Source organism: Eriocheir sinensis, unplaced genomic scaffold (genome assembly GCF_024679095.1).
Source record: "Eriocheir sinensis breed Jianghai 21 unplaced genomic scaffold, ASM2467909v1 Scaffold903, whole genome shotgun sequence".
Lineage (NCBI taxonomy): Eukaryota > Metazoa > Arthropoda > Malacostraca > Decapoda > Varunidae > Eriocheir > Eriocheir sinensis.
The window spans coordinates 106,036-118,493 of NW_026112279.1; the positions used below are offsets into that span (position 1 = coordinate 106,036).

At 40.8% G+C, this 12,458-nt stretch overlaps 1 protein-coding gene across 1 annotated transcript; it reads left to right on the plus strand.

The window, feature by feature from the left end:
• The first annotated feature begins 791 nt into the window (after nt 1-791).
• Nucleotides 792-2,385, plus strand: LOC126994879 (uncharacterized). Its single transcript, XM_050854144.1, has 3 exons — nt 792-966; nt 1,223-1,352; nt 1,943-2,385. Exons 1-3 carry the CDS (start codon nt 792-794, stop codon nt 2,370-2,372), a joined length of 735 nt encoding a protein of 244 aa, XP_050710101.1. The 3' UTR covers nt 2,373-2,385.
• The last annotated feature ends 10,073 nt before the right edge of the window (nt 2,386-12,458 follow it).

Genomic DNA, 12,458 nt, shown 5'->3' on the forward strand with positions numbered 1-12,458 from the left:
GAAATAACACTATTGGGGAAATTCCCTAGGGTGCTGTTTCTAAGTCGTTGCACAAGACAACAGTCACATTTCTGTGTTGTGTGCATAACAGTACAACCATTAGTGCTTCTATTGCTATCTGCACATATGATGTATATGTTAATATTTACCATTGGTTAAATTTAACATATGTGCGAATGATACTTAACCTAACTAACTAACCTAGACCTTAACCTAACCTATAGTGACATTCATTTCTTAAGAGTATTCGCTGCAATATGTTTTACTTTTATAAATCAAATAACGTTTTACCACATGATTTATGTAGTCAATACTACTTGCAGGCAAAAGAACTCATGAGTGTGGGTGAAATGACTTACCTTTTTTTGGGCAAACTGACATGTGAGCGAAATTACTGTAATCCATCTAACCTACATCATCATGTGGATCTGCTCATTCTGGCTATCTTTATATATATATATATATATGTATATATATATATATATATATATATATATATATATATATATATATATATATATATATATATATATATATATATATATATATATATATATATATATATATATATATATGGTAAAGGTTCAGCAGAGCTACAGCGCCTTAATTTGGCTCTAATTTCTTCCACTCCGTACAAATTTTATGAATATTTAAATCCTTGCAGTTGTCCAACGATGGAAGCCACTCCACCCAGTAAACGGAAGAGGAAGGCAAACTGGGGGGAGAAAGAAACTTTCCGCCTGGCAGAACTGTACATGGATGAGGTACAAACCTTGAAGTCCAGCTTCAAGATGCCGGGAGTTTCTAACAGGAAGAAACATGAGATATGGGAACAAATAGCCGAGGAGTTGAATAACTCATTCAACAACTACAGGACCTCGGCTGAAGTGAAGAAACGCTGGTTTTTCATAAATTCCCGGTCTCGGCAAAAAATCCAGCGATTCCGTGAGGAACGGAATAGGACAGGTGAGTTAATTTTCTAATTTTTGTTTAAATCTTATCTAACGGTGTTATACACTTAACAGACCGAACTTAAAATGGTACACCTCCATATCGAGAAATTAACTGAGTTCACGGAATTGCATTTTTTTCTCATTCATCCATTAACTTATTACATTTTTTATCTCAGCTGAAAACTATAGATTTTCAGGACGTACCTGTCCCTCTACAACCTTTGTATTCAGAGAAATGCAGTATACATTACCATGTGTCCATTTTTTAGGTGGTGGTCCTCCTCCCCCTCCACTGGATCCCATTGACGAACTAATTGAGGATATTCTGGGACCAGACAGCAAAACAATAATGGGTGAGCCTCAAGTCGATGATCTGATGGATGTCCTGCGTGCTGACATGTGAGTAGTTATTTCTTTCCTGTGTTCATTTTATATGAATCACTCCCCTGCTCTACCCTTTACCGCTTCCTTAAACTGACTCCACTCCACCTCAACGACACCTACCTCTTTGTCTCTTTCTTCCCTTCATTCTATACTCAAATTCTGCAGCTTTACCCTCTTTGCTCAACTCACTAATTTCTCTGAACCTCTCTTAATTTTACCCCAAATACTAGAACATAGATTCTAATTTATGCTTAATTTTCAATCAAAGCAATGTTATTAAAATAACCATTTTGGGTAAAATACTTCCATATTCATATTTCTATTCATTGTGATTAAGGCTTCATTCAATAAAAAGAAAGGAAATTACTGTCAGTCAGTTGTTTATATCATTCATTAATTGAAATTTTTTTACACAAGGCGCCGGCCAAAGGCACAGCAAAAATTAGTAAAGAATATAAGATAGATTGTGTTCATGTAAGGTTATATAGTGTATAGATTATATAATGTAGTATACTATTCTAGGAGTGATTTCACTATGCTGGCAGGTGTGTCCTTGCATCTTCCAAGCTTGTACACCATGTAATGATTAAATCCATTGCTTGCAGAAAGGACGTGAGACCTGCTGCAGGAGGAGCAACAGCAGATCCGTTGGTCGGTATCAATAGCCACGAATCTGCAGATGCACCAACTGTAATATATGTTGATGCATCTGCAGAAGAAGCGCTTCCCCCTTCATCCACCCCCTCAGAAGATCCCACCACGGGACAAATGGGAGCTGTAAAGGCAGTGGAGTCTGCTGCCCAGGAACACAAGGCAGCTGCTCAGGCAGTGGCATCCGCTGCACGGGCCCAAGAGGCAGCTGCCCGAGCACAGGAGTCCGCTGCGAGGGCCAAGGAGTCCGCTGCGAGGGCCAAGGAGTCCGCTGCGAGGGCCAAGGAGGCAGCTATGCGGGCCAAGGAACAGGCTGCCAAGGAGAAAATTGAGGCCATGAGGCTTAAAGCTAGATACTATAAATTTAAACTAGAAAATAATTAAACATACAACCAAATACTACTTCTGTTATTTCTAACATTATTAAACTATTATAAGCTTAGTTCTCATATGTATTGTAATTTGTACTTATACTGACACTGTTTTTTTGCATAGTTTCTGACTATACAATTAGAATTTTGACTGTGGAAAGATATACTATGGTGAAGCTTTCTAGTCTCCTTTTAGAAAACAATCATAAGAAGGTCATCAGAAATTGTGGTTAGGAGATGAGAGACTATGCTAATGGAATTTAAATTTATCATAATGCATTAAAAGGTAGGAAACATTACCAAGGTAGGTACACGAGGCCCTGTTGGAGGACGTTCCATCAGTCCTCATTGCTGAGAAGAGAAATGATGACATTAAGAGAAATGTATAAAATCAATGTGAAGCAAGTATACTTATTTATCTATTTTTATCGATCATATCTATTTTTCCATCTCTCACCTGTTCACCCATCCGTCCCACTCCCCACTACCACCTTCATCTCATTAGTGATCTTCCAATAAGTAATTAATTAAATTAGAACATAATACCAGTTTCTCTTGCAAAGATTCAACTTACTTGAAATGCAAGGTGCAGAATGCATCCCGATAGGCACGACCCTCATTACGGTGACCACCGGGCGCATTGGCAGGTTCTTCTGCAGCATCATTTAATGGCACTGGGACTTGTGCCTCTGCACCCATTGGTTGCTCGTCATCCAGAGGAAGAGGAAGATTCCTATCCTTGCAAATATTGTGCAGCATTCCACACACATGAATGATTTTGCACACCTTGAGGGGGGGCCTCAATCGTACCTCACCATGCAAAACATGAAATCGGCGTTTGAGTTGTCCAATTCCACGTTCAACAATACTGCGTGTAATTTTGTGAGACCTGGATGAATAACAATGGTAATTAATTGTAATTAATTGTTGTACGTTGTTGTCCTAGTGGTAATCTTGTTGAGTTAGTCTACACTTCATAGCCTAATCACTAAAAACCCTTAAATAGACAGAAATCTACCAGGAAAAAATAGTTTCGTCCTCACAAATGAGAAGCAGCAGCGGCACACACTCACAGTACACGCAGCCATAGGAATTTCCTACTGGAAACGAAACTAAAGATCATTAAGCCCTTGGATCGTAACCTAGCCACTCGATAGTAACCTAGCCACTCAACAGTAACCTAGCCACTCAATAGTAACCTAGCCACTCGATAGTAACCTAGCCACTCAACAGTAACCTAGCCACTCAATAGTAACCTAGCCACTCGATAGTAACCTAGCCACTCAACAGTAACCTAGCCACTCAATAGTAACCTAGCCACTCGATAGTAACCTAGCCACTCAATAGTAACCTAGCCACTCGATAGTAACCTAGCCACTCGATAGTAACCTAGCCACTCGATAGTAACCTAGCCACTCGATAGTAACCTAGCCACTCGATAGTAACCTAGCCACTCGATAGTAACCTAGCCACTCGATAGTAACCTAGCCACTCGATCGTAACCTAGCCACTCGATCGTAACCTAGCCACTCGATAGTAACCTAGCCACTCGATAGTAACCTAGCCACTCGATAGTAACCTAGCCACTCGATAGTAACCTACATTGCCCCAAGTAGATAAATCTTTAATAAATCACTGTCAGTTACCACCCAGACAATACACCTGAGGGTATGTTGCGGCTGCTCAATGGGCGTTTGCCCGAAATAGGTAAATCTTTAAAAATCACTGTCAACATGATAAATAATTTGCGGTGGGTATATATGGGGTTCAAATTGCTCAGGATGAAAAGCTCTATCAGATGAGAAGGGTAAGTAAAGCCATCTCGAGACTGGTGTACGAGTAAAAAAAATACCTAATGTTCATATGATGAGTTAGTGGTTATCAAAGTTTCAGCAAAAAATATACAGGACAAAATTTGGGACTCAACTCTCAGTGGCCGATTCTCAGGCAAATAGTAATTTAACTTTGAGCACAGGTTAAGGTTTTTAATGCATAGGGCGTTGAGTCAGATTTAGTACTAAATACACCCCATTCCCAGTGTTAGTTCTTACCAGTCTCACTGACTAAACTACTTATAAACGTTATATCAAAGTCCTAAACCAAAGTAACCTTGATTTCACCTCCTGCCAGAAAAATATTTAAATGTTTTTTTGATTTTTATATATATATATATATATATATATATATATATATATATATATATATATATATATATAACTTATGTTACCAAGCCCAATACTATCTTTCCGAAATGAAACTTAATCCAACCTAACCAAACTTAACCTAACTACTACTAATACTGTCTACTACTACTACTAATACCACTGCTGCTGCTGCTGCTACTGCTATCAATAATAATAATAATAATAATAATAATAAGACAATGTATTTACCTATTATATCGTGACTGAGGTCCAGGCAGTGGACGCAGATAAGGTGTAAGGAGCCATGTCTTGCAGGGGTACCCACTGTCTCCAAGCAAGTGACTTCCTGCTGGCACATATCCTCCGTCAAACAATCTTGACAATCCACTGCTGTTCAAGATACGTGCATCATGCACTGACCCTGGCCACTTGGCAAGAATGTCCAATATTCGATAATTGGCATCAAATACAACGGACATTCATGCTGTGATACCCCTTCCGGTTCACATACACTTCTTCTTGATCCCTCGGTGCCACAATTCGGATGTGTGTGCCATCAATGGCACCTACGATGTTAGGGAAATTGGCTATAGCAAAGAATTCTGCTTTCTTTCGGTCAGCGCTGTCTTGGGTGACAGGAAAAGTTATGAACCTCTTGAGGACATTAACATCTGCAAGGGCGTCTATAGTTTTATTGATGGCTCTGCTGATGCTGGACTGTGAGGGGCCAAGGTCATCACTGCTACATTGTTGCATTTTGCCAGTAGCAAGATATCTTAAGGTTATGAGAACCTTCAACTCCGGGGTGAGCGGGTTAGACCTGTTGGTATCACTCTTCAGCGCTGCCCTTACAAGGTTGGTAACAAATAATATACCTTCCCGGTCTAACCTGTACCTCTTGATGAGCTCAGCATCATTAAGTTCATTTAGAACGTCCTTTCTAAGGTAATTATTCCCTGGCTGATGTGGTTGTTGCTCTTGTGGCGCTGCCATCTTGATTGTTTACGTTCAAATCCATCGTCCTTAAGGGCTGGTAAGACAGGGTCCAGCCTGTTTTACCGCTAAGCACGATGTTAGGGCCGTCGAAAAATTTTATGTACGACGTCAGGCAAGTTAGGCACGATAGCCGCCATTTTATTTTGCTATGGACGACGGCATCGGCCTAAGACACTTTCGTGGATACCGGCCCAGGTGTGTCAGGTTGTGTGGGGCACCACGGGCAGTGTGAGTCCTGGACTATGTTCAGTCTGTGCAGGTGGGCGTTGTGGCGTGTGTGTCCAATCCTTAGACAGCCTTTTGAGATTCTTATAGTACTTCAGTAGAAGTAAATATTTTTGGAGGCTGCAAAAACTGATGACTGTGTTGATGTGTTATATAATGATTTGCGTAGGTGATATTTTTCAAAATTAATTCGCTTAGAGGGAACATTCAGAATCAAGACCCTCGCTGCTAACGGGTTAAACAAGAACTGAAGAAGGATCTGGAAGGAGAAACATTTGCCCTTTTAGTAGATGAGTCAACCGAATTTGGGACAGTGAACTATTTATGCACTGCAATACGTTACTGCAGCAAAAAGGAAAAGAGAATAGTAACAGTTTGTTGGTCTCATTCCTGTCAATGACGCAACAGGGAAATCATTATTAAAGCTGCTGTTACAAATCTAGTTTTAGAACTTGTTAACTGCATTGGCTTTGCAAGTGATGGTGCCTCAGTTATGACTGGGATTAATAACTAGTTTGGACCCGAATACAGGAGCCGCCTCCAGAGTGTGTGCAAGTAAAATGTATTTGTTACTCTCTGGTACTGTGTGTGCAGCATCCATTTGAGAGGCTGCCTTCATGCTTGGGAGTTTTAATTTCAGAGATACCAAAATGGTTTTCTAAGAGCACAGTAAGGAGAGCAGCTTACAAACAACTGTTTAAGATAATGGACCTAACTGAAGAAAAGAAAGGAACCTCACTGTCAGAGGCCCGTCCACAATATGCATCATGATGCGCGCAGTGTTGAATGGACGCGTTGAAAAACGAGGTTTTCAACACGATGCAGCGTAATGAACGCACTGATGGACTGTTGCCATTTCAATGCGACGCGCAGTGTTGCACCAACCATCGTAGCGGGAGTATGGCGTGACACTTTTCCTGTGATGGTTCAGTCATCATCCGCGCTTGCTTCCGCCAAACCCATCGAGTGGACAAGGAGCAATACATTATATTTTATTGTTACTGAAGCAACATCCATCCATTTGGAACATTAAATGCAAGGAGTACAAGATGAGGAACATCAGGAGTGCAAACTTGGAAACTATAAAAAACAGACTTGTCGAGTTTTATGAACTGTATAGTACGGAATGAGGATATCAATAAAAAACTGCACACACTGAAGAGACAGTTCCACAGGGAAATGTCTGCCATGAAAGCATCAAAAAAGTCTGGAGCTGGCACGGAAGACATCTACACTCCGGAGTTGTGGTGCTTTGATGAGCTGCTTTTCCTGGCCGAGGGAGAACTCGTACGTGCATCCACTTCCAACTTGGATGAAGGAGACACTACTCAACAAGTTCATAATTTTATGTGTACACCAGCAATAATAAAATTTTCGTACATATAAAGATAAAGATATGCCAAAGAAAGATTTTACTCTCTCTCTCTCTCTCTCTCTCTCTCTCTCTCTCTCTCTCTCTCTCTCTCTCTCTCTCTCTCTCGTCTAGTAGGCTATATGTCGCACTTGCGTTGCTGCCAGACTAGGCTATATTTCCCCACATACGTTGCTGCCGTGACACAGCTCCTTCCTCACTTAAATATTCCATGAACTCCTTCCTGATGGCTTTTGCCTCATTTGTGGGATGTCTCTATAATCTCTCCACGGGAAGAAGCTGCCTATTATCACGCCATGCCCCAATATTCCCACCGTCAAAGCTAATCAATCGGTGACTGACTCGCGAGGATGAGTTGCGTTGTGATGCACTTCAGTCTGGACGCTAGTGTATTGTTTTCAACACCACTACTGCATCACATGGCTGCTACATGACGCATAGTGTGGACGGGGCTTAACCCATCCGCACTTCAGAGGTTTGTGTTGCGGGAATTTTGTGGTCACACCTGATATGTACCGCTTATTTTGATCTGCGAATATGTATGGAGGTGAACATGTAGGTGATGATGTGATTGACTATGTTTGAACACTAGTTGTATTTCCTTGGTTACCAAAGTCTGGTGCTATAATGCAGGAAAAATATAATTGGCATTTTTTGTTGCTCATGAAAAGGATTATATTTTTTTTACATTGTTTGTGGAAAAAAATATGAACCATGAAATTTACATGCTACAGTGAACTATAATTTTGATTTAATTTTCGTTTTTCATTAAAAGGATTATGAAACAACTTTCCTTCTGCTACCTCATATCTTTTTTGTCCTTATCCTCTGCCTTTCCTTCATAATTTCCTTTGTTCCTTCCTCTCTATTTTCATTCCTTCTTATCTTCCTCCCTTCCCTTCTATTTTCCTTCCTTCTTTCCCTTCTTCCTTTCTTCCCCTACAATTTTTTTTTGTCCTCTATTATCTTCCTTCCTTCCGTCCTTCCTTCACCATTTTATTTTTAATTCCTCATATGTGTATGTTCCTTGGTGACCCTTCCGGTATTTTTTTTTTTTTTTGCATTATTCCTTATTTTATTCTTTTGTGTTCTTATGTTCGTTTCGCGCTTCCACTGATAATATATATATATATATATATATATATATATATATATATATATATATATATATATATATATATATATATATATATTTTTTTTATTATTGATTTTGTTCCTCGGCACTACCACCAATGAGAAGATTTTACTATTATTTGACTAACTTTTTACATTAAGTTATTGAGTGCGTATGATCTTTTACTCAGTACCACTCTAGCTCAGTGTTCAGGACATATCGTAGAGTATTTGGTAAATTTAGAATGGGAATGATGGCGTTTGGCTTTTTTTACTGAACATTTTTGGCTCCTTTCTGTAGTGCATCTGGCCTTTTGGGCTCTTTTTCTTGTTGCCTTTGGATTTTTCTGCTTCAGTAATCTGGCAACCCTGTTCGAGGGCACTGCTCGATCGTGTTGACGGGGCTTAACGCAGAGCATTCGCCATTCTCTTAATCATTGCCTCTTCCGTCAAAATGGGCCTCTTGGCTGGCGTGTAGCTGTGGATATCACCGTCATGCATCCTGATTCTCATGGCTTGGGTGAACACTGAAGCCCTTGCCCGTGCCTGCCGCCGCTTGTGCAGATGAATGGATCGGCGACAGGCAGAGGCTATAGCCTGGTTAATAACTTTTTTCAAGTCTCCGCCTGTAGCGCCAGTAGGCTTTCTTCAGGGGCATGGTGGTCGGCCCAAGCCCGTCATGGCGCAGATAATTTTTATAGTGGCGCCATTTATGCTAGGCTCATGCTGCCCCCCAGAACTCATTCTTGATTCACTTGGACGGTTTCTTCTTGAGTCCGGGTGGTCATCAGGACAGCATGTGGGTAGTCTTAGGCCACTCGAAGGTGACTGAAAAATCCCAGGTAGTAGCGGGCGGATTCGGACCGACGTCGTCCATGGCGCGGTGAATGCGGGGCCCACACTAACCACTCAGCCACCATTTTCTAATAAATATATAAGAAAATTATTTCCGGTAAGATAAATAAGATTCAATTATTATCGCAACATTAGCCGGGTTAAACAGTCAGCAAATTATTAGTTCAGAAATATATTCATACAGTACTGCACTAACCATGAAACGAGCTTCAGCCAGGAGCTCAGCAAGTTCTGCGACAATTCCTTGTGACAATCAGAATGGGTATTGACTGACTGAATCATTACATCACATTTTTTTAAGAAAATGTTTCTTATCCTGTAGCAAATTTTAGACTCGTATAATTGTGCGAATTGTGGCGATGAAACAATTAACCTGATACTCCTCCGGCGTTGTGCGATGGGAGAGGCCGCTTCCAGGTTTGTCACGGGTGGAGCGTTTCCACATATCTCTGGACCCATAGTGATACGATAAGAGATTGGTACACCAATCTAATCTCCTCTCCTAATAAATCAGCTTCCTCGAGATTGGGAGTTTTGTTTCGTCTCCATTATATTTTCATCCTCACAGATCATGTCCATAAATAGGGGCCTTGTCCGCCCTCGTCCAGGGTATGCATCTCGTGTGTGGGTGGGTGGGTGGGTGGGGGGGGGGCTCCATACATAGTAGTCAAAGGCTCTACGTCAACTCAACTCCTTCTCTTACTAGCAGTCTTCTACCTCTTAAATTCCGCCGCAATGTTGCCTCTTAAATCGTTATTTCAATGCTGACTGCTCTTCCGAACTTGCTAACTACACGCTTCTCCCCCTCGCGTGGCCACGCTGCAATACAGTTGCTACTCTAGTTCATCCCTCTACTGTACAAATTCTAAGGGCAAGGGTTAACCAACATCTTCATTCTTTCATCCTTCTCACTGGTACTACTCTGGAACAGGCTGCCTGCCTATCTATGTGTTTCCTCGTGCTTACGACTTGACCTCCTTCAATAGGGGAGTATCAAGGCGCCTCTCCACTTGAAATTGATATATCTTTTTGCTGTGTATTGCAGCTGCTGTTGCTGTCCGAGGATCTGTGGTATCCTGCAGCAAGCTTCCCCAAAGGTGTTAAAGAATGCGCAGCTCAACACTAGTAGGTTCTTATTGCTAGAGACAAGTAAGTGACGTTCCGAGCGAGCGAGCGTGCGCTAGCCGTGAGACCTGGGAGCCGACTAAACGAGAGGCGGACGAGGCCGCCGAGCGCCGAGCGGGCAGAACGTTGCCACATCTCTCCGGGTTGCCACGTCATTAGTCTAAACTGTATACATAGTGACGTGGTACAAAAGGAAGTGCAGAAATATACATATAATATGAATATTAGTGAGGGAAAATGATTACAAATAAATAGGGAACATGTCTCACACCACTTATCTACAGTTTTGGCCACTCTTCACTGCTCTCTTATATAGGAGGAGGATAGCGGGTAGTTTTTATTATATGTTTTTGCCCTTGAGCGGTTTCCCTTACTGTATACAGGGTGATTCAATATTGTTCCACCAAACTTTGACGATCATTTCTTTTGTCGAAAAAAACACATTTTATTATGTGGCAATTTTCAGGGAAATGCGTTATTTAGGAGATAGGTGACTAATAAGAAAGGTAGCACTAATGAGTTTGGATATTGCATAACTGAAGGCAAAGGCGTTTCAGTAGTATTAAGTAAAAATGACATTTGATAGACTAGGGGCCATTCCTATTTATCCTGTAATAATGTTGTATCCTATCGGTCAATGAGCATATATTACAGTGTACTTGTCTTTTCTTGGCACAAATGTAGCAAGAAACAGCGCTGTTGGCAGTGCTGCATTAACGTCTCAAAGTACCATACGTAGCTCTAGCCAGCTGTCCGAACACATGAACATCTGCCTTACCCTGGTCCACGTATGTAGTTATTCTGATCGCTTTGTACACCTTGGACATGGGGTCAGTATCATACGTTTGGGAATTTCTTACGTATGGTATGTTGGTGTAATCATACATTTTATAATGCAACTCTTCTTCATCAGTAGCAGCTGAAAAGACTCAGTGTCTCATTGAGAGTAGCAACTGAAGTTTCATCGACGAGGTTTGTTTAGGTTTCGAAGCTTCAGTTAATTTGACTCAAGCAGTACTGAAATCGTGGGTGGTATGCAGCCCTGATGTCAATCCATCCTCTGGCCCCGTTCAGGTAAGTGAATTGTGAACTTCGGCTGAAATTAGTTCATAATGTATTTGATAGACATTGTGCCTAAAGGTGTTATAAGAGTACATGGCAATACATAGGTTAAAATACTCTTAAAATACTATTAAATGCCGTTTTGAAACTTGGCAAACATTAAATGTGGTATTACCAGTACTGCATTATTTATATTTAATACTTATCACCTGCTTCGTGAATGATTGAAGTACAGACAACAAAGATCAAGTCGGTAAATACCCCAGAGTTATAAATAATACACTGCATGACTCATGGTATTCATTTCTTTTAGATGGCGGAGCCGGTGACAACGGTTTTCGACTGATTACCAGGAAACCCTTCACTGTTGGTCACCATATTTGTTCCCCCTGTCAGTGCTAGTACGTATTACATTTCGTTTTGTATTGTTTGAATTACTTAGCATATTATAGGTATGATGTTATGTAATGTGTGGGGAGGTTCAACACATGCAGCTCTTTTGAACAGAGGATTCAGAGGCTTTTCGTCTCATCAGATCCCCTCCTCTTACTAGCTGTCTTCTACCTCTCAAGTTTCACCTCAATGTTGCTTCTCTCAATCTTCTATCGCTATTTTAATGCTAACTGCACTTCTGAACTTGCTAACTGCATGCCTCCCCTCCTCCCACGGCCTCGCTATACACGTCTTGCAACACAAGCTCACTCCTATACTGTCCAAACCCTTTATGCAAGAATGAACCAATACCTTCTCTCTTTCTTCCCTTTCACTGGTAAACTTTGGAGCAGCCTTCCTGCTTCTGTATTTCCTCCTGTCTACGACTTGAGTGCCTTCACGAGGGGAATATTAAAACAACTCTGTAACCAAAATACATACTATATCTTTCTTTATGACTTGACTCTCACTTTAGGGAGCAGCGAGTAGCGAGCTTTTTTCTACCTTTTGTTTTTGCCCTTCAGCTGCATCCTTAGATATAAAAAAGACAAAGTTTTATAATCAAAGTACAAATACCTTGGTGCCAGTACTTGCGAGTATAATTATCTCTTGATACCCGTAGGTGATTAGTAATGTTATAAGGATGGATTAAGACATAAGTTTGATATGCCTAGTTCAGTATTTATTGTTACTACCGCAAAGGAGGTAATAGTAATTTTATCGGCGTCAGTGTATGATTATTTAATCGAATTTGTTTGTTTCTTCACAACATAAC

Bases quoted from the DNA above. Each gene is read 5' to 3' on its own strand.
- LOC126994879 (XM_050854144.1), top strand. From the start codon at position 792: ATGCCGGGAGTTTCTAACAGGAAGAAACATGAGATATGGGAACAAATA. The intron at 967-1,222 runs GTGAGTTAATTT...TCCATTTTTTAG, and splicing joins TGAGGAACGGAATAGGACAG to GTGGTGGTCCTCCTCCCCCT. The intron at 1,353-1,942 runs GTGAGTAGTTAT...CATTGCTTGCAG, and splicing joins GATGTCCTGCGTGCTGACAT to AAAGGACGTGAGACCTGCTG.